Source organism: Rhinatrema bivittatum, chromosome 3 (genome assembly GCF_901001135.1).
Source record: "Rhinatrema bivittatum chromosome 3, aRhiBiv1.1, whole genome shotgun sequence".
Taxonomy (NCBI): domain Eukaryota; kingdom Metazoa; phylum Chordata; class Amphibia; order Gymnophiona; family Rhinatrematidae; genus Rhinatrema; species Rhinatrema bivittatum.
The window spans coordinates 280,651,976-280,677,194 of record NC_042617.1 but is presented as its reverse complement, the minus strand read 5'-3'; the positions used below and the strand labels follow the sequence as shown (position 1 = coordinate 280,677,194).

The 25,219-nt window shown below is 45.4% G+C and overlaps 1 protein-coding gene across 3 annotated transcripts in view; it reads left to right on the top strand.

The window, feature by feature from the left end:
• Positions 1-25,219, top strand: part of GLS2 (glutaminase 2) — a 69,329-nt gene that overhangs the window by 5,311 nt on the left and 38,799 nt on the right. Inside the window, exons 1-3 of one of the 3 annotated variants that reach the window (XM_029594820.1) lie at positions 739-757; positions 24,503-24,602; positions 24,747-24,868. In XM_029594820.1, coding sequence (XP_029450680.1) covers positions 24,522-24,602; positions 24,747-24,868 — 203 coding nt within the window. In that variant the 5' untranslated portion in view covers positions 739-757; positions 24,503-24,521. Of the gene's footprint in view, positions 1-738; positions 758-8,055; positions 8,166-24,502; positions 24,603-24,746; positions 24,869-25,219 lie in introns of those variants that run through there. The other 2 variants (XM_029594818.1, XM_029594817.1) reach the window with 2 other exon arrangements.

Sequence of the window (25,219 nt, the reverse complement as noted above, 5' to 3'; positions counted from 1 at the left end):
TTGGGGCCTGACATTCACAGCGATACTGAGCGCTTTAACACAGGACGGTGAGGGTAGGGGCTGCAGGAAATAGAGCATCATCTCGCCCCACATTAGGGCTCTGTGGCTGCAGCACTTAACCCTGCAGGATTCTGCACAGGGCTCTTGCCCACCCCCACCTGCATTCATACAGGGGAGGGGGCTCTACCTTCATAGATCCTACTCCTATCGGGACCTGGGGGACCCTGCCCACCACCTCCATCACCAACCATGGGAAAGCAACCAGCCCTTCTCACCTTCCACTATCAGCTCTATAGAGGGGTGCTGTGTGCCCTCAGACATGCAGTCAAGCATGAGATGCACACAATAAAGGACTGACACGTCTGGAGCCTGAAGAGTGACTGCTGCCAGACTTTTCCCCGTTCCTTTTATTAAAGGCTGCTTTTCACATTCGCAGTGAGAAATAGGCACAGGATGGCTTTCAGTTGTGCCAGGTGAGACATGGTCCCTTTTTAAATACTTATTTTATTAAAAGAAATGTATAACTCGTTTTACTGCTGAAGTACTCAAAGCGAGGTACAGCACATGATTCATACTGGTGCTTGCCGTGGCCCTGCAGAGTATAATTACCGCTGACATCCCGTGCTGCTGCTCGTTGCCTGACAGGGCTGACGTGGCCACAGCGCCTCCTCAGCTGCCACCCTTTGACTGCCAGGCTTCCAACAGCTGGTCTGCCCGGACCAATACGGGGTCCCCTGACATCCTCCTGCCAGCTCCAGTAAGTGTCCATGGGTTTTCCCTTAAGTGTGAGTGAAGTTTAAGGTTGGGTCTGGTTTGTGCTGTGAGGATGAGGGTGTCCAGTTAAAGTGGCTTTTTAGTTTGCTGTGATCTTGTCTTTTTGTGTTTTTCAAGACTGACCCGTCAGCCTCATTGTTCCGTTATGGGAGACCGAGCAGGGCACCCTTTCACCTGACTTCCAAGAGGAGGGGGGTTAGTTTGTGGATTCCCAAGTTTTCCAGTAGCTCATGGAGAGCTTGGGAGGGACAAGGCGGCAATAGATCAACTCTAGTAGGTTCTAGACCGTCACCCCAGGGCTATTTTCCTTAGCATTTTGCTCATTATACAGCATGGTTCAGTATCCATTGCTTATGCACTCAGTGCTTTATTATACTATGTAATCTGACTTGGGCCTACCAAGGGAAAGGCAGAATGTCAAATGCTTACAAATACATACATTATCCAGGTAGTCTGTACACTCTTTGCACATTTGCTTTCATTTATTTTATTCGTCTGCCTGGAATTGCCGGTGTCACAGGTGCTGTGTACTGGGATTTTATTTATATGCATCACAGTTCAGTTTTTTAATGCATTGCATGCTCACTGTTCACAGCTCTGTCTTTTTTTCAAATATTTGGCAGGGTTCAACAAAGCAAAAGAAGGGGCACATTTCCATAGAAAAATAATTTCAAGGATGAGGAGTCATGATATGAAGTTGGTGGGAGGAAGGCTCAGAGAAAACATGAGAAAATAGTTCTTCACTGAAAGTGGTAGATGACTGGAATAATCTACCAGCGAAGGAGGTGGAAACCATTACTCTGACGGAGTTCAAGAAAGCGTAAGACAGATATAGAGGGAAGTAATAGGAATGGGGTTGGGAGGTTGTGTAATTACAATCAACCCCACCCATCGCTCCCTTAAGAGCAGGGTCAAAGGGGAGAGGTAATAAGAAATCAAAGGGTGGAGAAAGGAAGCACAGCCAAGCTGTACTGCAGTCTATGGGACGGCTGTGTAGGAACCAGCAGGCTCCAGCTGCCCTGAAACCAAATGGGTCAGTGCTGGCAGGTTGGTGATGGCCATGTGCTGTCCAGCAAGGTGATAAGACAAAACAATAAGGGTCAGGTAAAGAAAGCACAATCTAGTGGCACTGCTGGCTATGCAAGGGGTAGCCAGGTTGGTACCAGCTGGCTGCAGCTCTCCAGAAGCCAACTGGGTCAGTACCAGAGGGCTGACGGGGGCTGGATACCAGATGTTTGGGCAGCTGTTTTGATTTATTACAAAGCTTGGTGGTAAAACACAGGAGGAGTGGGGACATGGGGCAGGAGGGTGTTGATTTAAGTTTGAGTGTTGAATGCTCATTTGTCCAGGTCAGTAGAGAACAAACGAGGAAAAAAAACCTCAAACTGTCTTGGTTAGGGCAACATATCCTACAACTGGCCATGCTTCTGTGGCTGTCAGCTGGGATAGATCCTTGCAGTGTTGACACGAATAACTGGGCAGACTGGATGCCTTAATTGGTCTCTTTCTGCTATCATCTCCTGTCTTACTGTGTCCCATGCCATCAAGAGCAGTTTTATGTTGCATGCCACGGAAAAGCATGTGCTGTTGCTTGTGTGCAGGATAATGTTTTATTAATGTTCATATTAATATATTTTAGATGTTGTTAAATAGATAAAGCACTGTTCCATAAAAAAAAGGAAAACCTGAAACTCCGCACAGCAAGTTGGGTGGGGTTGTAATTCTGAACTTCTGCTCCAGATGGGGAAAAGACTGGTCCCAGCACTCACCTCAGGGCATGAACGGCTTTACCCACCGGTGGAGAAACTGGACTGAAGGATAGATTCTTCGGAGAGCAGGTTGAATGATCTGTAGACAAGGAAAACGAAGACAGTACATAGTGGAAACAGTTACATGTTTAATCATAGATGGAAAACATAAAGCTAGATGCCACTGAAGATTTAAAGAAAGACAAAATAACAATAGATAGAACAGGTTATAGCCATATCATGACAAAAAAAAAACCCCTCAGTAGTAGTAGAAAATTCTATTACACTACATGGCAAGACAAGATGCAACATGACCGTGTTCTGAGAGAATTCATGTGAGTCTGAAAAGTAAATGCCAGTTCTTGCTCTTGGTAGCCACCATCGCAACATTTGGCAGTTTTTATGAGTGATAAAATTGTTTAAACAACTTACAAAAGAAATGTGGCAGTTTCTGCTGTGCAACAGTTGCTAAATAAAGTTGCCAAGTGAAATAGTCTTAGAGCATTATATATATATATATATATATATATATATATATATTTCCAATTTTTACCAGCAGCTTTTGAAACAGCTGAAAAATATCCAACCAATAGCAGGTAACTGAAAAGAAGGCTGACTAGGCTAATTATTAGTCCTGGCCTAGCTTTCTAGATTGTGGTTGAAATGTATCCTAAAATAAGCTTAGACAGTTAACCGCTGAGCAGCTTTGGTGAAAATGTGCCTTCCCATCACCCTCACCCCCACCCCATGATTATCTGCTCCCCTCCTCCCCTGTGGCTCTGATGTCCAGTACTTATTTTCCTACCCCCGGTGCCCACTTTATCCATAATAAAAGTGTAGCCCGCTGCCCCTGTCGTCACCCTTCCCCCCCCCCCCCCATATAAAATGGGTCCAGCAGGTACTGTTTCCAGGAGGTGTGTGGATGTGCCCTCCTATTGGGCTTGTACTATGTGCACCTGAGTGGCAGGGGCATGAGGCTGTTTCTATCCTAGCTGCCACTAGCCCACCACCAGGGATCCAAGTCCTGTCCTTTCTCCTTTTTCTCAGCTTCCATCTCTCTCTCTTCTCTTCATTACTATCTCTTCTCACTGTTCCCAAGCTTCTCTCACGTCTTGCAACTCTCACCTACATCTTATTTTTTCCAAATTTGTCTTTATTGAACCATCAACTGTTATTAGACAAGACAACAACAATGTCTATATTCCAAAAAAAAAACAAAAAACAAAACCCAGCAGTATGAAACAGGCAAATACAAGGTTCAAGGTTTTCAAATATTTGGGATTGACCTGCCCATGACCCTTCCCTCCCCATAAGCTTTCATCATTATACATATATATCATATAGCATAACAGAGCAGCAGTAGCATAAATATTGTAATATCAAAACAACCAGTGGGTCAAGTCGTTTTTGGCATCGTCTACTAAATGGGTCTCTCCCATTCAAAAAGGTGAGTAAATCCTCACAAGGAGCAGTTAATTTTTTCCATGTAAAATACAGACTAGATTCATTTAGTTAATATTGGAATCGAGGATGCAAAAACCTTCCTCCTGTGGGCTGCAAGTTCCCATGTAGCAGAAAAAATAATCCGGGCCAGCAAGTTTATATTTTTTGTAGGTGTATCGGGGAATAGAGAGAGAAGAAAAAGTTTGGGATCTTTGGGAACATTCACGGACAGCATCTCCTCAGTCAGTTGTTGCATTTCACTCCATAAAGATTGGAGATGAATGCATTTCCACCAGATATGATAAAAGGACCCCCCCCCCCCGGTCACACTGATGCCAGTAAGTGTCCGATAGGTTTGCTCTGCAGCCCAGCAGGTGTCAGACAGCACTGCAAGAGGAGTTTATAACTATTCTCTGCAAATCATCTCAAATGCAGAAGGATCTGGAAACGTCTGTCTGGTTGAGTAAGAAATGTCACGTCTGAATACACACAAAGTGATCCAGTAAGCCATATCTCAGGTCGAGATCCTCAAAAGAGAGAATTTTTTTTTTTTATCCTGAAAAAAGCAATCCAAGTGTCTGAGTCCCAACAGGCCCCATCATTGAAAAACAGAAGATTTAGAAGATGTAGCCCCAGGTGCAAAATCCTGGTTATAACTAAAGAGGAGTTAGAGGGGAATAATCTCTATAAGCTTTCCATAACTAGAGAGATAATGCAGTAAAAGAGTTGGTAATGCTTCCAGATCACCCCCCTTTTCATTGTGGATCCTCAAATTAACCCATTCAAGGGGCTCCTACATGGATAGCTTGTTCCATATATCCCCACTGTTTGTATGGGCCAATACATTGCCACATGCATAAGGCCATATGTTTTGCTACTTCATAATATTTAAAATTAGGAACGGTCAAACCCCCATCAATCTTTTTCTGTAACATAATCTTCCTGAAGACACACGGAGGTCTATGCCTCCAGATAAAAGCTTTGCTGAAGTAATTTCAAAAAGGTATCTGGTATAGCTATAGGCAGTGTTTGAAATAGATAATTCCACCTAACTAGTTTCGTCATTTTGACAGCTGCAATTCTTCCAAGCCAAGAAAATTCATAGGGCATCCAAGACTTTAAATCCTTCACTGATTTAGACATCAAAGGAGGAAAGTTTAATTGGAACAAATTTTGCCAGTCCGCCCCTAGCTGTATTCTTAAATACCTTTAGGCTTTCACAGGCCCATGTAAAGGGGAAGGCATCCTTTAATCTGCCCACCTGATCATCTGGAAGTTTAACATTTAATAATGTCAACTTCCTCTGTTAAACTTTGAACCAAGAAACTTTCCCATAAAATTTCAATTGCTTCATTGGAACTGGCAGGGTAAAAAAAGGTGTGGTAATAGTGAAGAGGATATCATCTGCAAAAAGGGATATTTTGAAGACTGTATGTACCACCCTAATCTCATAAATATCTCCCACTTGTCAGACCCTCTTGGCTCATGATTCCATCACCAAAGCAAATAAAAGTGGCAACAGAGGACAGCCCTGCCTTGTACAACTGCCAAACAGAAAGGAATCCGAATATTGATCATTAACTTTTATTCTGGCCTCTGGGTGTGACTAAAGAGTCTTGTAAAACATTTACATTTTAGATTTTATTGAATTTATGATCGCCTAGAGCACAAGTGGTCTAGGTGATTTGCAAAAGTTACAAGCATGAATAAAGCATACATAAAAGCAATAAAAAGAACAATATAAAATCATAATGCAACATAAAACAAAAATGCGATAAGAATGGACTTCAAATTAAAAATAAGCAAGTCTGAACAGAAAAGCTTTTAGAAGAGTTCTGAAATTTTTTATAGAGTGACTCCCGCATTTCAAAAGGGAGTGAGTTCCAAAATTCAGGTCCTGCTACAGAGAAGGAGCATTCACATGTAATGTGAAGGCGTGCCATTTTTGGTGAGGGAACTTCAAGGAGGCTACTCTGAAGAGCGTAGAGAATGTGCTGGTTGAATAAAGTTTTTTCTTTTTTTAATTTATAAGTTTAAAAAAAATATTACAAAGCAAAAAGATCTTTGTAAAGCAACATTGGGACAACAAATAAAGAAAAAAGAATTATGTAATCAAAAAACAAAAAAGATACATTTATCTCCATACTGGTTACACAAATCAGCTTGACTTTAAGGGGCAACTAGAAATTTAGAGGATATTATTACATATTCTACAATAAAAGGAAAAAGCAGTTTTAAGAATTCCCCATTATTATTATTGCCTTGGAATTACTCTGGGTTATTGAACAGGGGTTCTTTTGGCCTCCAAAAAATTTTGCAGTTGGTCTGGACTAAAGAAAATAAAAGTATTATTATTCATCTTAAGAACCCACTTTCAAGGATCTCGTAGAAGAAAATTTGCACCAACATCCAAAACATACGCAAAAAAGCTTTGCGTCGCTCTTGTGTTGGTTTAGCAAAGTCAGGAAACATCCGGACCTCCATAGAAAAAAACATTAAGATGTTGGAAGTAGTGCTTCATAACTAACTTTTTTAAAATCCTGAGAAAAAAAAATAAGATATCGGAAGTGTAGCTCTTTCAAGCACCTCCTCTGTAGAATTTTCCAAAAACGCAGTCAGATTAGATATATCTATTGCTTTAGCAGAGATCAAAGCTTGTTCTTTTTTTTGTAGAAACGGAATAAACATATGTTTAGTTAAAGCTGGAACTTTTTCCGCAGAAATTTGTAATATATCCATAAAATATTTCCTCACTATAGCAATTACAGGTACACCAGAAACTTTAGGAAAATTAATAAGTTTTAAATTCAGACCTCGGGAATGATTTTCCAAGGATTCAATTCTTCTGATAGTAGCTAAACGCTCTCGTATCAAGGAAGCATTAACTATTTGCAAATTCTTAATATCACATCCCAATGCTTGCATAGTTGAGGAATGTTCTGACAATATCTTTTGATGATCTCTGGCAACAGAATCTAGTCTCATTGAAACATTCTCCAGTCGCTGGCACTGTTCCTTGGAGACCTGTAGGAGACCCGCTGTCAGGTCCCAGAGTGAGTCTAACATTACCACTGCTGGTCTGGTAATAGCAATAGAAGGGACTGGTGCAGCTTGATTTCCAGATGGTTCAAGTCCAGGGAATAATTACCCTTTTCCAAGGGGAGCTGATGAAAAAGCTCCCCCAGCTGCTCCTCCACTCACTAGGAGTAGATCCCACGAGGGATTTTTATCAGAGCCTCCAGCCTGAGTTAGTCCAATGCTTCCTTCAGCAGGAGGAATGACAGAAACATCCAATTTCCCCCAAACAGCAGTGTCACTTCCAGGCGCATTCAACAGCGGCGTCCTAGGATCTGGCGATGTAAGAGATATTTCCCCAGGCGAGAACAGCACTCCTCCTTTGCTTGCTCCGCCAGCAGGGCTTACCCACAGTATATCAGATACAGCGAAGTCTGCGATCACCCGTTGATCTAACGGAAGAGAGGACTCTGAGGGAAAGATCCTCACCTTGCCATTCCTTTTATGAGGCATACTTTTTTAGAAGAGAAAATCAAAAATAAATTCCAGGATAATAAGATCAACCTAAGTTCAGCTGTATCAAAACCGCTTGACTTAATTCCTCCCTTAAGGGATGAGGGTTATTGAGAAGATGGGATAGTCCTCATGAAGAAAAAAGGAAAACTTTCCACAAGATAGCAATTTTACAAAGCCACGCGCTGCTGCAGGCCCGTTTTTAAGGGCTCCTCCCGGCGTCCACCGGAAATGACGTCAGGACGCCTCGGGCTCAGCTGGAACCAGGGCCCCGATGAAGTCAGATGGTAAGAAAGCTTCAGGGAAGTGCAGGGCCGATGACCTCCTCACCTCCTCCAAACTCCACAGTCCCTGCTGGTTGATAAAACTTGAGCAAAGAATTTGCCCAGGGGCAGGATTCGTCATTAATAAGTTTATATAATATCATGCCAAGTTTATACTTAATGCGTTCAGCAATGGATAACCAATGAAGATTAATCAGAGTAGGTGTGATGCGATCATTCCGCTTATCACCTGACAGGAGCCGAGCCGCTGAATTAAGGAGTAACTGAATGGACCGTAAGGTGGAGGATGGGAGACCAATGTAGAGAGTGTTGTAAAAATCAATGATGGGAAACATACAGGCTTGAAGTACTGTGCAAAATTCAAAAGGAAAAAAAAAGTTTGAGACTGGTGAGTAGACAGAGTCTGAAAAAGCCTTGTCTTATCACCTGTTTGATTTGAGGCTTGAATGAGAGGATGCTGTCTAAGGCAATGCCTAAACTTTTGACTTGTTTGCTTATTGTAAAAAGCGAGAGGAAATACAAAATTGTCAATCTGAGAAATAAGGGAGTAAGGGCTAGATAAAGAAACATTAAACATAAAGCCCAAGTGCACCCAGTCAAATGCCTTTTCGGCATCAACCGATAAGAGCACATTCATGATGTTTCTTCTGCGCCCATCAAACCAGATTGTCAGGGGAAAGAAACGTATATTTGCTGGTTTTGAATTGGAGTCCGCTTGGTTTGGGGCTGGTGTTTTGTGCACAGAACGGCTCAGAGAGAGCCAACTTCAGACTAAAGACAGCCTGAGGATCTGGATTGATCCTCAGGGGATTCCAAAGCAGTACTGGAACACCTGGAGGGTGTTCCCTGCATTTAGATGGCACGGAGGCCAAAGGAAAGTTTGGGATTCTAGAGCAGACCTGTGAGTTCTTCCCTTTGTGTATTCATGTTTTATTGTCCCATTAAAGTGTAGAAGTCTTGTATCTTGTCTATAAGCAGAAGTCTAATCTACAATCGTGTGCTGTTTAAAGATGAGAACTACGGTGAAAAGACCCGGACTAAATAGGAAAATTGGTTCTTACCTGAATTTTCGTTCCTGTAGTACCACGGATCAGCCCAGACTGCTGGGTTATGCCTCCCTTCTAGCAGATGGAGACAAAAAACTTGAAGGGCACCCTTGTAAGTAGGATGCGCCACCTGCAGCCCCCTTCAGTATAAACAATATCAAAGCAGAATTAAAGTGGTAACATATGTACGTTGAAGCAATAGCATCCTTCAACCATCAGGCAATAGTAGCCTTGGAAGCTTTATGCTCTTTCCTGGGACCACTCCACAAGACAGAAAGGTGATCCAATAGTGAAAATCATTAGTGACCTCCAAGTAACGCATCAGCTTGACATCCAAACGCTTCAATTCATCAGCATGTGGAGAATTCTGATCCAAATCCGGGAATGCAGGCAACTCCACGGACTGGTTCATGTGAAAAGCCGATACAGCCTTAGGCAGGAAGGACGGCACGGTTCTAAGAGAAACGTCAAAATCGGAAAACCTAAGAAAAGGTTTGCGACAAGATAGAGCCTGAATTTCCGAAACTCTCCGAGCTGAGCAAATAGCTATCAAAAACACCGTTTTGAGCGGAAGATCCTTCAGAGTGATGCATTTGAGTTGTTCAAAAGGAGGTTCACATAACGTCCTAAGGACCAAATTCAAACTCCAGGATGGACAAACAGCCTAACGCCGCCACTTGAACCCTTAGAGAACTGAAAGCTAGCCCCTTCACCAAACCCTCTTGCTAGAATGTGGACTATCGAGGTCTGCCTAGGGGAAACATTCGACCTACTACACCAAGAGTCAAAAACTGTTATTGTTTGTAAGGATTTGGGTGGACCCCTGGACTCTGAAGCTGCTGACCATGCCCACGGGGGGAAGTCCCATGAGGGGCCACAGGTCAGGCTCAGCTTTAGGACACACACACAGTTAGATCTTTCATTAAACAGTATTGAGGAGCCACCAGAGGTGGTGGTAGTGAGCAGGAATATAGCCCATCTGGGCTTGTAGTCCCTCAGGCTCTGGAACAGCGATCCCACAATTGCTGTGCTGTAATGGAGAGAAACTGAGATCGTAAGTACAAACAATATATGCAGGGTTCAGGAATAGAGCCTCGTTGGTATAGTACTCACACAGCGGTCTCTCGGTATGGAGCACAGGAGCTGAAGTAAAGGCAGGCCCTCGAGGAGTGAGTACCTGGTACCAGAGAACAGCTCTGAGAGTGGTAGATGGTAACTCACTGTTGGTAAAGGCAGCGCTGTCTTCCAGGCAGAAGAGAAGTCCAGGTAGCGAGTCCAGGAACATGGGCCCTCGAGAAGCGAGTACTGGTTCCAGACAGCGACCTGAAAGAGAAGAGAGAGAGAGAGGCCCCCGAGGGGCGGGTACCCCAAATAGAGTAGTCCAATAGTGGAGGCAGAGTAGCTAGGTACGGAGAGCGAATCCCATCCGTTAGGAGACCTTTGCTAACTCAATGGCTAGCAAACGCGTAGGCTATTTGTATCCAGGATGCGTGACGTCATCACAGGGGGATGCCCCTGAGGTTCACGCCAAAGAAGGTACTTTAAGCAGGGCCGCACGGTGTGCGCGCCCTAAGGCAACTGGACAGCATGGCAGGAGGCAGCGCCCAAGCTGGACTGGGGACGCCGGAGAGGACGGCAGGCAGACCTGTGGCAGCCAAACATCCGTCAACCGCAGGAGGAGTCGCCAAAGAGGTAAGGAGGGCGGAGTGGAGACGTCGGGCAGCGACAGTCGTAACAAAAACCTTCCAGACTCGGACATACGTAAGAGAGGTGGAAGTTTTACGAGCCCGCAAAAGAGTGGAAATTCCCGAATCTGGATACCCCTTCTTTCTCAACTGCCGCCTCTCAAAAGCCAAGCCGCTAGACAAAAGCGATCCACATGGTCAAAAAATACTGGACTCTGCTGCAGGAGATTCGGTCCATCCACTGCAAGGTTGAGGAGATCCGTGAACCACGGCCTCAGTGGCCATTCTGGAGCCACTAGCACCACCTTTCCTGGATGGGCTTCTATCCTTCTCAAGACCCTGCCTACCAGAGGCCAAGGAGGGAATGCATAGAGTAGAATGTCGTGAGGTCATGGGAGGACAAGAGCGTCCACCACTTCCGCTCTGTGTTCTCTTCTTCAGCTGAAGAAGTGCGGCGCCTTGGCATTCCCACAAGTCTCCAGTAGATCCAAACAGGGAATCCCCCACCAATGAGATATCAACGTAAACACCTAATCGGACCGCTCCCATTCTCTGGGATCCAATCTCTGACGGCTAAGAAAATCAGCCTGCACGTTGTCTACCCCGGCAATGTGCAAAGCTGCTATCCTGAGCAGATGAATTTCTGCCCAGGCCATGAGCTCGTCCGCCTCCGCAGCTACAGGACGGCTCTTTGTTCCTCCCTGCCGGTTGATGTATGCTACCATCGTTGCATTGTCGGAGAGCACTCTCACCGACAGACTATGAACCAGAGGCAAGAACTTCTGCAAGGCCAACCGTACAACCCTGGTTTCGAGACAATTGATGGACCATTGTGCTTCCTGCTGCGTCCATTGGTCTTGCACTGCCTGAGACTGGCAAACTGTTCCCCAGCCGGAAAGACTGGCATCTGTCATCACAATAGTCCACTGAGGGACCTCCAGATCCACCCCCTGGGACAAGTGTTCAGGGCTTGGCCACCAAGCTAGGTTGGACCTGGCCGGTTCCATTATTGTGGGTCAGGGGGGTTCCCGTGGATGCAAACTGTACTTTTACATCTAGCCCTGTGATGATCATGGGTTCAGTGTCATGCATGTGAGAACCATCTATCAGGTGTGTCCCGACAGAAAAAAGGTTGAGAACCACTGGTTTAGATAGATAAGTGGTTGAATATGCCACATTTTCCATTTAGACGGATAATTTATGTATCTCGGTGGGAAATATTTCCTCCTCTAGTTTTGCTAACGCTGCCACGCTAACCGTTGATAACTGGATTTACAGTAGGTAACTATTAAGAATATTTGCCCTTTTTATAGCACATCTTTAGTGTCTTAGGGCCTCATTTTCCAAGCACTTTACCGCGTGCGATAAATTCGCAAATCGCGTTAACAGCTGTTAACGCGATTTGTGAATGCAAATTAGTCATTTGGTATTCAGGGGGCGGAGCATATGTAAAGCAGGAACCTGTGTATCGTGTGCGGCGACACAGCCGCAGTGTTAGCGCGGCTAATAACTACAACTCCAACCTCGCGTTAGGGACTGCAAAGGACTACCGCCATCCACGATAGTCCCAGACAGCCTGTTTCGAGGGAGGGGGAGGGGGAGGGGGAGGGGGAGGGGGAGAGAGAGGGAGAGAGAGAGAGAGAGAGAGAGAGAGAGAGAGAGAGAGAGAGAGAGAGAGAGAGAGAGAGAGAGACTTACTATAGTGCCTATGCCCTACATAGGTATTTTAACCCCTATGGGAGGGCCACCTACTAACTCGGGGTGGGGATTAGGTATGAGCGTCGGGGGTTGGGGGCCACTTTCGCATTCCACATGAGACCTACGGACTGAACAGTGGTCTCTAGTGCAGATTTGCTGGCCGTCGGAGTGAGGACGCTCACTCCAAGAGGAGATTTGGGCAACATTCTCTCCACCTAGCATGTTGTTGCCCAGGTAGAGTGTCCATCAAGCTAGGTAGAGAGAACGTTGCCCAAACCACTTCTTGGAGTGAGCGTCCTCACTCCGACAGCCAGCAAATCTGCACTAGAGACCACTGTTCTGTCCGTAGGTCTCATGTGGAATGCGAAAGTGGCCCCCAACCCCCGACGCTCATACCTAATCCCCACCCTGAGTTAGTAGGTGGCCCTCCCATAGGGGTTAAAATACCTATGTAGGGCATAGGCACTATAGTAACTCTCTCTCTCTCTCTCTCTCTCTCTCTCTCTCTCTCTCTCTCTCTCTCTCTCTCTCTCTCTCTCTCTCTCTCTCTCTCCTGAAACAGGCTGTCTGGGACTATCGTGCACCGCGATAAAAGACTGAAAGAATCATCGTGCACTGGGAAAACATCGCGTGCGGTGCTAATGTTTTCGTGAATGGCGAAAACATCGCCGCACGCGATTTTTCCCCACTGCACGAAAGAAGCCTCATTTGCATTGGTAACGCCCCCTAATGCGTTACCAATGCGATATTGGAAAATAAGGCCCTTAGTGACGTAAAAAAAAACAAAACAAACTTGCAAATCTCTAACCAGTCTGTCTCCTTTGTAATCATTTGCACTTTGCTGGTCTTCATGTCAGTGCGTGCGGCCGGGAGTGCTGTAGAAAGGACAGGTCATGGCAGAGGTTCCAGCTGCAGTCATGTTCAGAGACCTAGCATTGGCTGACCGGTTGCCCTTTCCATAATGCAATTATTTACCGTATTTTTTGTTCCAAAAGATGCACTTTTCCCCCCCCCCCAAAAGTGGGGGGAAAATGTCTGTGCATCTTATTTATTTATTTAAATAATTTATATACCAGAGGTTCCTGTATAATATACATATCACCCCGGTTTACATAGAACAGTAACAATCGCTACATTTAGCGGATTACATAGAACAGGATTAAATAACGAAGTTTTACATTGAGCAAAAGACGTAAACAAGTTTTTACATTGAAACATTGAATCTTATGGAGCGAATATAAAAAAAAAACTAAAAATCTAACAAAACCCCCCTACCCTCCTGACCCCCCCCCTTTGCCCTTACTATGTCACAGGGGCCGCAGTAGCCCCTGTGACATAGTAAGGGCAAAGGGCCGTTGGCGCCATTTTGATTACTGGCAGCCGACGGCCCACGTCCAGGAGATCGCTCCCGGACCCCCTCTGGACCACCATGGACTTTTGGCAGGTCTTGGGGGGGGGGGGGGGCAGGAGGGAGGGGGGTTGTAGTTAATTAATTTAAAGGGTTGGGAATGGGGTTTTTTTGGGGGGGATTTCCCACAGAAAGAGAAATATAAAAGTTTTCTGATCTGGGGAGTGGACCGAAATGGCCCTCCCCACACCCGAAAACAAAATGGGGAGGAAAAAAAAATGTTATGCACTCCCCTAATTTGCTCCATAAGACGCACAGACGCCTGGGGACAGAGCCTGTTTAGCACAATTTTTTTTTTTTTTTTTTAATTTTCCCCCTCTGAATCCTAGGTGCGTCTTATGGAGCGAAAAATACAGTAGTTCTTTTCAAATTAAAACCACTCTCATCTGTCAGGAGTGGTGGTTTACCCCCTTGTTAAGCAAAGTTTGTTTAATCATTTCCTGAACCTGTATTTTTCAGTAAGCTTTCCAAATGATTAGTTTGGTTTCTTAACTCTTCAATAGTTTTCCTGTCTTAGCTCGGTTTTTCCGATGACAAAACACTGATTTTAAAACTTCCCAACTGTCCTTTTTGTGTCAAAGAATTCCTGAATTAGAACTCTGATTTCTAGTTTAAAGTATGTTTGTTTCTCTTTTTCTTAATTGGTATTTTTATTCTGGCTGTTTCCTCCTCCTCCTCCTCCTTTAGGCTTCTGGCTCAGTCAGAACCAGTCTGTATTGGACCATGGTGCCAGGAGCCTTCAAGCACAAATCTCCAGGGATTTCTCCCCTATTTTTAGAACCTTCTCTAGTCCGGCCACTGCAGGGGCAGGCCTTGGCTAGGAGTTGGAAACCACAATTGCCTCCAGAATCAGGGATGCATGCACCCTGAGTCTGGCCAGCAGGGGCCACTGTTGACCCATAGGTATGACTCCCTCTCCCCCCCCCCCCCCCTACCCCCCCCCACTTCTTGGGGCAGAGTACACAGCATCCCCAGCTTCAGCTGGCTCAAGGAGAAGAAGCCGGGCCTGGGAATCAAACTGAGTTTTTTCGCATGGCATTACACAGCCCTTCAAATCCAAAACAATGGTACAACCAGTCGATCTAAAGCTAGTATCTAAATCTCTTACCAGATATTTGTAGGCCCCTTATTCCAAGGGTCTGTATAACATCACAGACTCTATTACGGTTCAGGGTCACCTTGCTTTAATTTATAACATCCTTTTGTTGTTTTTATATTTTTTGTTTATATTTATAATAAAGTCTCTAAAAGTCTCATAGTACTCTTATCAATGCACTTATTTTTTTCAAAAACATGCACACTATCCACAGATATAGAAAGAGGTCTAATACTCATCCATTAGTTGGTCACCCGACATGATCATGTTTCGGACAAAAAATGTCCTGCTTCAGGGGTTGCCCTTTACACTTTTATCCGAGAATCGTCCCGTGTTTAATACTCCAATTCAAGCTTTCTTCTCTTCTGTTTCAGTAGATGCAAGAGTAAACTGGTGCAGAACGAGCCTAATTTTCTTCCATATTAACTGCTGTCGCTTGAGCCTTTTTATATTCCTGGCTTACGTATCCGTCTTTTATACACAGCAGCCCTAGAGCTGCGTGTCCTCCTGAAATGGTATCCCGCTGGAGGTGATCCTCTTATACCCCTTCAACCGGAAATGACATCATGAACCTCAGTTCTCCTTCACGTCCGAGTTGTGTCTCTCGGACTCACCCGCTTTTGCCATTTGACATCAGCTGTAGTCTTCTTTCACGTCCTCTATTACTAGTCGTGCCTCCGTGATATTCAAGCCCGTGATTTCATCCACTGTCCTCTTTCACGTCGGTTTTATAAATACTGTCACTCTACCTCCCCCACTTTACTTTCCCAACCGCTCCTGGTGACTTCATGTTCCTAAAATAAGAAGTTTCGTCCGCCGATTGTTTACACATCAGCAGGTTTAATCATCCGGGGGTCGATCGCGTCAAGCACCCTGGTCGCCGACGCATTATTTAATATCTCACATCCATCCGCTCCGCCATCTATTTTCGCAACAACTACTTCACTGTTCCACTGATGTTTCCCACATCTGTGTCCTCATCGCTACCCCATTTCATTACGTCTCACAAGGTTGTTGACGTAAGCAATCAGTTTTATTGCGGTCCCCTCATAAATCATATTTCACTCCCTGTCTTCAAAAGGACTACCAGAATGTTGCTCATATAAGGCAGAGCTATTGCAAAGATCCAAAGTAAGTTCTATAGCACTGACTGATCAGAACACTAGACTTAAATCAATAAATACCAGTTAATTTTCTCATTCAGATTATAAATCCAGAATTGCTCCCGCATATAAGGGGCCTACAAATATCTGGTAAGAGATTTAGATACTAGCTTTAGATCGACTGGTTGTACCATTGTTTTGGATTTGTGGATACACACTCCGGTACGCTAGAATACAGTGGTTTTTGTGGGGAAGAGGTTGTGAATGATTACACAGCCCTTGCCAGTGAGCCACTGGGCTGGTCTGAGTTTTCATCTTTCAAAAGACATTCGGGCTGGTAAAAGTCGCGGGAGAGCGGGCAAATACCCGCTCTCCTGTGCGCGCGATTCAGTATTCAAATTAGGCCGGCGGTAAAAAGAGGCGCTAGGGACACTAGTGCGTCCCTAGCGCCTCCTTTTGGACAGGAGCGGCGGCTGTCAGCGGGTTTGACAGCTGACGCTCAATTTTGCCGGCATCAGTTCTCAAACCCACTGACAGCCATGGGTTCGGAAACCGGACGCCGGCAAAATTGAGCGTCCAGTTTTCAAGCCATGGGCTGACTTCAAATTTTTTTTTATTTAACTTTTTGTAATTTTCGGGACCTCCGACTTAATATCGCCATGATACTAAGTCGGAGGGTGCACAGAAAAGCAGTTTTTACTGCTTTTCTGTGCACTTTCCCGGTGCCCGGAGAAATTAGCGCCGACCTTTGGGTAGGCGCTAATTTCTGAAAGTAAAATGTGCGGCTTGGCTGCACATTTTGCTTTCTGAATCGCGCGGGAATACCTAATAGGGCCATCAACATGCATTTGCATGTTGCGGGCGCTGTTAGGTTCGGGGGGGTTGGACGTGCATTTTCGACCCCTTACTGAATAAGGGCTAACGCTAGCGTGTCAAACGTGTGTCCAATCGCGGGTTAACAGTGCGCTCCGCCAGAGCGCACTGTACTGTATCGGCCTGATTGTTAGCAGCCACCTCGGATCTTTGGGTGGAGTAGGGGAGTTTCCAGCTCTGCTCCTGACAAATCCATCCTCATAGGCGCATGCTCAGAGCATGCAGTATTTTCCGTTCCAAAGGCAACAGTTGCTTCGCGAAATCTAGAATCAGTGAGCTGGTAATTAATTTGGGGAATGTGACTCCCGAAGATGAGCAAAATGTGCGCAATCTCTCTTTTATTTGGATAGCAATCTTGCAGCTCATCAAACAGGGTCAAATCTTCTAGTATTTGCTTTAATTTCCGTCTGTTTGCCTAGTGTATCTCTCTTGTGCATGGAGTTAACCTCATAATGATGGGTCCTGCAGCAAAACAATTTTCAACAGAGAATCTTAAATTTTAAAAAATCCCATAAATAAATATTAGCAAATATAATGAGGCTATCATAGAGAGTGGCATTCATAGACATACAGAATATTTAGCTAGTATTTGGGTCGTGTTTAATTTTATCTCTGGAGATATCGTGCTCTGAGCATAATAGGTTGCTCACATCAAGGTTCTTCTGGTCTTCGTTATCAGAGGCAAGATATATTGGAGAATGCTTTTTTATCTCTCAGCAGGATCTCAGTTCTCCTCCTGAGATGCAATCCTTGGCTTAATAAAATGTCTCATTTTAGACTGCTCACCTCATTGGGAGAGTGATTGCTCAAAAGGTATTTTCCCAGGTATTAGGTCCTGTCTGAAGTTTGCCCATCCCCAAAATGTGGCCAAAAGTGCCTGTGCAAATACTTTTAGCCGAGTTAAAAAAAAAAGAAAATAAATGTTGCAGTGGGAGGGGTTAGGTCGGGGAGGGAAGCGGTGCTATTTTTCAACCTCCACTCCGTCACCTGCACAAATAGCAGGATGGGGGCATGCAAGTTGCCTTCAGAGGGGGATTTTCTAACGGCCTGCGATTCACTGTAAACACGGGACTTTATCAAGGTTTTTCAAAGTGAACTTAGCACGCGCAAGTTTGCTTTGAGGATCCTCGGGCAATTGGCCGAGTGGCGGCGAAATGCGTTTTTAAGAATCAAAAAGCGACTCCACCCCAGTACTGCCGCCCCCCCCTCCCCCTCCCGGAACCCCTCTTCTAGGTGCGTGGAAAAGTACATGTGACAGTAGGGTTATTCCTGTACTTCTACACAACACTGAGCTCAGGTCAATTTTAGAAGAGCTATTTACATGCACAAAACCGGGATTTATACGTGTTAATGTGTTTATACGTGTGCGTGGTTTTGAAAATTCCCCTCAGAACGTACGTACTTTGCACCGGCTCATTTTTAAAGAGAAAGAACACGAATCTGTTTAAAGGGCCCATGTTAAACCTGCGTGGCTTGCAGTTGCATGAAATTTTGCCTCTTAAATCACATTTGTCTCTTTTGTCAGGTATGTGGGCCCTAAGAGGTCATAATATTCATTTACTGGCTGCATTGCAAAGTCAGCTGGATAAACTTACCTGACTAACTTTGGAGGGCTAGTCAGTGATGCAGCCACACTATTAAATATAGATGGCTATCTTAAAGATAAATAAGTTTTATCTGGCTAATTTTAGGACTGCTTTATGGCACGACCAGATTTAGCCAGATGTGTTATCCAGCTAAATTTGAATATCGGAGTTATCTGGCTAACCTGACTCCTCCCAGAAATGCCCCTGGAATGCGCCTATGTTATCTGGCTAAATTTTACAATCCTTAACACAGCATAGGCTTTTACTGAGCAAAACTTTGCATCATTAGTGAACTCGGGGCAAACATATCAGAAACATCACTTGCATAAAGTGAATTAATAAATGTAGCTAGCTAACTACCCATAACTTTAGGAGGTTATCTTCAGTCTCATTCTGGAGCCATCACTATTGCTGGGTTAGCTGGATAACTCTACCGCTTAGAGTGCCCACCCCCATTGTGTAAGCGGTCTATAAAATTTTTTTAAATAAATAAATAAAAAAAAAAATTTGCTCTCTCTGCCAAAGAGAGCATGCATTCTTGGCCCCTGTCGCTTGCAGGCCAAAGAGGCTTGTTCTGGGGAAGAAAAGACAGGTTCGACACAAGCAGCCAGGTAACAGGCAGGACTCTTATATGCAGCCTTCCAGGACACAGGAGCTCTTCTGCTTCATTGCAGGGAGGGGCAGGGATGATGTCTCAGGCACGGTCTGCTGCTGGCATGACTGTACTTCCTTCTCTGGCTGCCTCCCGGAGCCCTCTCCTCTGCTGCTTTTAACAGGCAGGATATGCATATACAAGAGCTCATGCATAGTCAAACAGGAGCATGAAAAATGGGGTATATCCTTCATTTTAGACAGCTGGACCTCCCTTCTGGTGAATGACCGCTCCTGCCGTGTGGCAACTCCTAGCCAGGCTGTGCCATCTCTGTCTTGTAACCTCTTGACCAGTAGGCTGGCCTTTGCTATGGCAGATCTCACCTATGAGCTGACCTGAATGATAAGCCTGCCCTTTCGGATTGCCAGTTCTCGTCTCCAGGCAGATTTGAGCTTGTTTGCCAATCTAGGACTTGTCCCTGACATACACTCCTGGGCTGCTTCTTAGGTCATTGTTCATGGAGAGAAGCTTCACAAAGACTTAAAACAGGCAGGTCAGATAACTCAGGTACGTAGTGTTATTCTGGCCAAAATCCCTCCTCATTGCATTTCTATCGAAATATATGTCAGTGCCCCTCATGTGACGTCAGACTTCATATTTTGTTGCATTCAGTGAAACCTCTGGTATCTCCTACATCAGCGGAGGCCGTGCTAGGAGGAAGGCACTGTACACTGGGAGCTCCAGCTCATGCACCGACCAACAGAACTAAAATAATCTTTGAAGTGAGAATTTTTTTTTTTTTAACCAGTCAACATATATGCAACTTGAGAGCATTCAAGCAATATTCTCTACATTTCTCAGTAGGATAATGTTAAATGATGATGTTGGTACAAAATCCTCCATGGGGATCTCCTCTCTCAGGCCACCATTTTGTCTGATGCTGCTACTTTCTTCCCCAAAAATGTTTTGGGAAAAAAGGCGAGAGCCAGGATTGGTCGCAGAGCAAGGCGTGCTGTCCATTAGCGACTTTTGTACTCAGAAATTTAGAGCCAGTGTCTTCTTTCACAGCAGAAGGTTTTGTCACCTTTGCTTCTCATGTGAAAGAGTTACACAATAGAGCTTGTTTGAGCCAGGTTTGCTGATTTAGCCATTATTATTTATTAAACTTGAGTGGACAAGAGACACATGGACTAAAACAGGAGCTGCATGGACCTTCCACACCTATCCTGCTCTGAGCTGGAGTAAATATATTTAGGACTGAGGGTTCCAGGAAGTGAATAAAGTGTGGGGGGTGTATAACTCCTTGTGGACAGAGTGAAATATCTGTGGTGGCTCTCCTCCTCCTGCATGTCCCAAACTTCTTTTTTTTTTTTTTTTGAGCCATGGTGGTGAATATTTTCTTTCTCACCTCATATATATATCTGCCGAATAGATACTTTTGTTACAGTTCTTACTTGGCAAAACCTGATTATCCCCAAACATTTGCCTTCCAGAGCCCAAAAACGTGTGTGTGTGTGTGTGTGTGTGGTATGGGGGGAGGAAGGGAGGATGGGGAGAAGGACATGGTAGGTGAATCAAGATCTGAGTAAATGCTGTTTTAAATTTCTGCCTGGCCAGAGGGGCGCAGATGAATCCAGAAAATACTGGTTACTACCCCCCCCCCCCCCAGCTCCCCTCGCGCTTAGGGGTCGATGCAATACAATGCGCTCAGCCGAGCGCACTGTATAACCCGCACTCTGACGTGGGTTAAATAGGCGCTAATCCACCCCCTAATGCAGTTCGGCGGCCATTTTCATTACTGGCAGAAGGCCGATTATGAAAACCAGTGCCGAGTTTACCGGCGTTTGTCTTCATAACCGGCAGCCGCCGTGGGGTCGCGTTAGCAAGGAGGTGCTAAGGTCGCGCAAGCGACCCTAGCACGACCCCCTAATTTGGATATTGCATGGCGGCCGCTTTCCGTGATTTATATTGCATCGGCCCCTTAGTGTCCCACCACCTGCATCCAGCTGGAGTTTGCTTTACAGAGAATCCAGAAGGCCAGTCAGCATGCTGCCTACATAGCAGCCGTTCTGCTCACGCTTTCTGGTCGGCAGAAGAAGCAGAGAGAGAGAGAAATACATTAAAAAGTCTTTCCATTCTTTTCCATGGCTTTCAGCATAGCTCTTGCTGTGTCTTAGCTCAGTGCTTCCCAACCTCTTGAAGCTCGAGGCACACCTGTATTAACCAAACTGTTGTATGGCACACCAACCATGAATTGCATTCTCTTCATGACCTGAAAATTTTTAGAAAGATGCTATAAACTTTATTTAGAGAAGCTTTTAATTGAACAAGAACTGTCATAATATGGTATATATGATTTTATGTTTTTGTTTTATTTCAGTTTTTTATATTGTTTTACATTGATTATGTTATCTGCTTAGCATGATTTTATTATTATGAGTGGACTATCAATATTTTAAATAAATAAACCTCCACGGGGCAGGCAGTGTGGACATGGAGAGGACTCATATAGCCAAAAGAAAAGCTAAGGAAGCACTGAAAGCATATATCCACTATCTATTCCAAATTTTAAAATAAAGGGAGGAAAAAGGTGGAGGCACACACGAACAAGTCAATAGAGCAGCTCCCTCTATATACAAGTGCAGGAGAAGGGAGAAGATGGTGTGGTGCAGCCATCTGGCTCAGTTATCTTGGCTGCCACTTGTGAATGCTAGAGCTCCTTCAATGCCGTTGCTCCCAATACCCGGAGTAAGTCACACCCAGTGCATACTCTTCCCATCTAACTGAGTCGGGGATGGGACAGAGGCTGGAAGGACTCGAAGGGAGAGGCTTAGGAAGGGAGAAGATGAGGAGGAGCTGAGTGCACTGTCGGGCCGATGCAGTAAAGTGCGCTCAGCTGAGCGCACTGTTAGCCCCCGTTTGGCCGCACGTTTTTGACCTGCTATTTTTACCCCTTATACAGTAAGGGGTAATTTCAGCTGGCATTGGGAAAGTGTACAGAAAAGCAGAAAAAACTGCTTTTCTGTACACCCTTCGACTTAATATCATAGCAATATTAAGTCGGAGGCCCCAAAGATTAAAAATCTGCCTGCGGGTTGGAAGACGGACGCTCAATTTTGCTGGCATCCATTTTCCAAACCCGTGGCTGTCAGCGGGTTTGAGAACCGATGCCAGTAAAATTGAGCGTTGGCTGTCAAACTCGCTGACAGCCGCCGCTTCTGTCCAAAAAGGAGGTGCTAGGGAGGCGCTAGTGTCCCTAGCGCTTCCTTTTACCGCAGGCCCTCATTTACATATATTTTTTTTTCTGAATCGCGCACCCAGGTGAGTGGCCTGGGCGCTCGCCAGCTCTCCCGCGGGTTTTTCTGTATCGGCCCATGTGTCTGCTGTGCAAAGCAGGGCCCAGCTACCCATGCATTGCATGCTGCCCATTACTACACTCCGGGACTGATGCTGTAGCTTGGAAGAAGAGGCATGCCTGATTGCACATATTCTCAAAAAGGAGTTCCTACACGTTTAAGAGCCACTGCTGGTGACTCTTAATGCTGTGAGGTGCTGAAATTAGATCCAGCAGTCTGGATCTGACCATCAGACAGTGGTGACCTTTCCATGGTGCACCTGATCAGGTCTGAGGGCAACACTGGTTGGGATGCATCCACCCTGGATTCAGCATGCATGGCTCCATCATGGGACGTTCCTTGTGGGGAGTATCCCATTCAAGCACCAATGGTCAGAGCAACAGCTGCATCTCTTGCCAGAGCTCTCAGACCACTGACCTTGGTTTGGTGATAAAAAAAATCCCTGTGTATAAATTATCCTGTTGGGCAATACCTGTTTATGCAGCTGGTCTGTGGCCTCCAGCTCACACCTTCTTGGCTTGAAAAGCATGTTTTCACACACTCAGTCACTACACGGTGAAAGCAGATTACAAAGCTGAGCCCTTGCTCCCGACATCATCAGAAGTCTCCCAACAAGTCGCTTCGATGATATCATCACGATGAGCAGAAGCAGCTGGACACCCACTACCAGCTTTATTATTTCTTTCTATAGCGCAACTAGACGTTTCCCAGGGAGAACAGGAACAGAGTTCACAGGTGCCTACAGCATCTGGAGCTTCCCAGGTCTTCAACATCAGGCACTCTTACTTCTCTTTGAAAACCCCTTCCCCAGTAGGGTCTGTGAGGGTTTACGTACCTGTAGGTATAATCCCCCACCAGAAGAAAGACAGTTTGACCTTGGTAAACTGGTTCTTCAAAAAGTACCCACCACTTACCCTGGGTAAAAGTGCTCACAGGGATGAAAAAGACAAGTAGTTTCAGCCGCATTCAGAGGAGGCATTCCTGGGGGCCTTGGCCTAGGTGAGATTTTTAAACCTGCGTGCATTTTTGTATGGAAATAATGCCTGCAAAAAAAAAAATAAAGGCAGGCGCAGATCACGGCAGATAACTTTTTTGCTGGGGCAGTTTGTAAAGGCAAAGCATGCTTGCACCTTCCTTCTGAGAACTGGAGCAAAGCTTGCTGGGTAAAAATACTCACACACTTTGCTTTTCTGCAACTGAGAGAGATGAAAATGGGCCCCTAGAAAACTGTCACATGCCCAGATCTGCAGCCTCTCCATCGGAGGGCTGAAGGGCATCTGCATTCTCTGCGCCGGAACCGAAAATGCCACTGTTTTTCTGTAAGAAACTTCCAGCTGTTGGGCTGCAGGAAACCCCTACTGTAGGGGGAAGCCGCTCGACGAGATAAAATGTAATTAGATGCTGAAGAACATCAGAAAGCTAAGCGCCAGTCCCCCGGCCTGCCTCCACCAGCATGAAATGACACCTCGCATGCCATGAGAGATGGGTATGACATCCCCTCTAAAGGCGACAGGAAGGGCTCTGTGATGATGCTTTCACGTCAAATGAAATGGTTTTCCACTACGGCTCCCCCTCAACCCCCCACAAATTCCTTTTTCTGTCTCTGATGGTTGATGTCTCTTTTGTTTTGAAGTATGTGAACTGTTGGAATTTTAACCGCGTTGCCGATCTCCAATAAAAAATGAAAGCTAAAAAAACGAAATTGAAATGGTGGAACCCGCACCCCTTCAGCGAGCAGTGGGAGTCCATTGCTGCCCCCATACACGAGAGGACCCAAGTTCCTCGCAGAATAAGAGATCTCCCTAGGGAACTGGCTGACTGGCAGGCATGTGGGATCTCTCATAGTAATAAAGACATGCTTTGTTGTGTAGTTTTGGGGTGCCAGGACACTCTTAACATTGTATAAAGCTGCCAAGTGACCCAGTTCAAGGCGGGAAACTTCAGACCAGGCCCTGATTTCTGAAAGCCCCCATCCTGATGCATTCTGGTACCTGCAGTGCTGATTTGTAATGGTAGAAGCAGAAAGTACAAATACCACAGTACACTGGGATATAAGTGTTTAAAAAAAACCCCAAAAAACCAGAACTGTGCAAGAGTGTCTCCATCTTTAAACTAGGTCACTTGCACTATAATCTCAGGACATGGAGCATCAAGCTGAGAGGATGAGGCCTCCACAGATTATCCAGAAAAGTGTTGTTAACTGCTTCCCCAAAAATGTAATTTTGATTGGTGCATGAAGTGCCTGTGAGTAGTAACTGTGAACGCTGTTTCCTGGCCCCTAGGGACTCCAGCGGGACCGGCATGCTGCTGCGGCTCTGTGACCTGCTCTTCTACACCATCGCGGAGGGTCAGGAGAGGATCTCACTATACAAATTCACCAGTGTAAGATGAACCTTTTGAAAGGCCTCTCAGGGTAGGAGTGGCGGGAGGTTGTGGATTCCTACATCAGAGTGGCCAAAGCCCAGCATTAGGCATTCCGCCACGCTCCACCATCTCTTATGCTGGCACTTGGCTTTTTTCTTGCAGGCTCTGAAAGCCACGGGGCTACTAACCTCTGACCCCCGACTTCGGGATTGTATGGACCTCCTGCAGAGGTCGGTGCAGGAGTCCAGCATTGGACTTCAACTAGACCGGCACCTCTTCCAAAAGTAAGTGGGGGGGAGAGAAGGGAGGAAGGGGGACGATGGGTAAGTCTTATTTCCAAAAACGGAGTGTGTACACTGTGTACAGAGCAAACCTTTGTGAGTAGCACCACAGCTCTGAAGTGTATCACAGGCTGACCATTTTGGTCATCTTGTTGCCTTCAGTTTAAACTTGAAGCTTTAATAAAAGCATTCCTGCGTTTTTACTTCTGCTGTAGGCTGTGACTTCTGTGTTATTATTGGTCTAGTGTCAGAGTACAAAACAAGGAAGCAGGAGAATTCCTAGAACATGAGTCCTAATCCCCATTTTGTCCCTTTACCTTCCCGTGCCTCAGGTCTAATCCCTGGCTCTGCCAT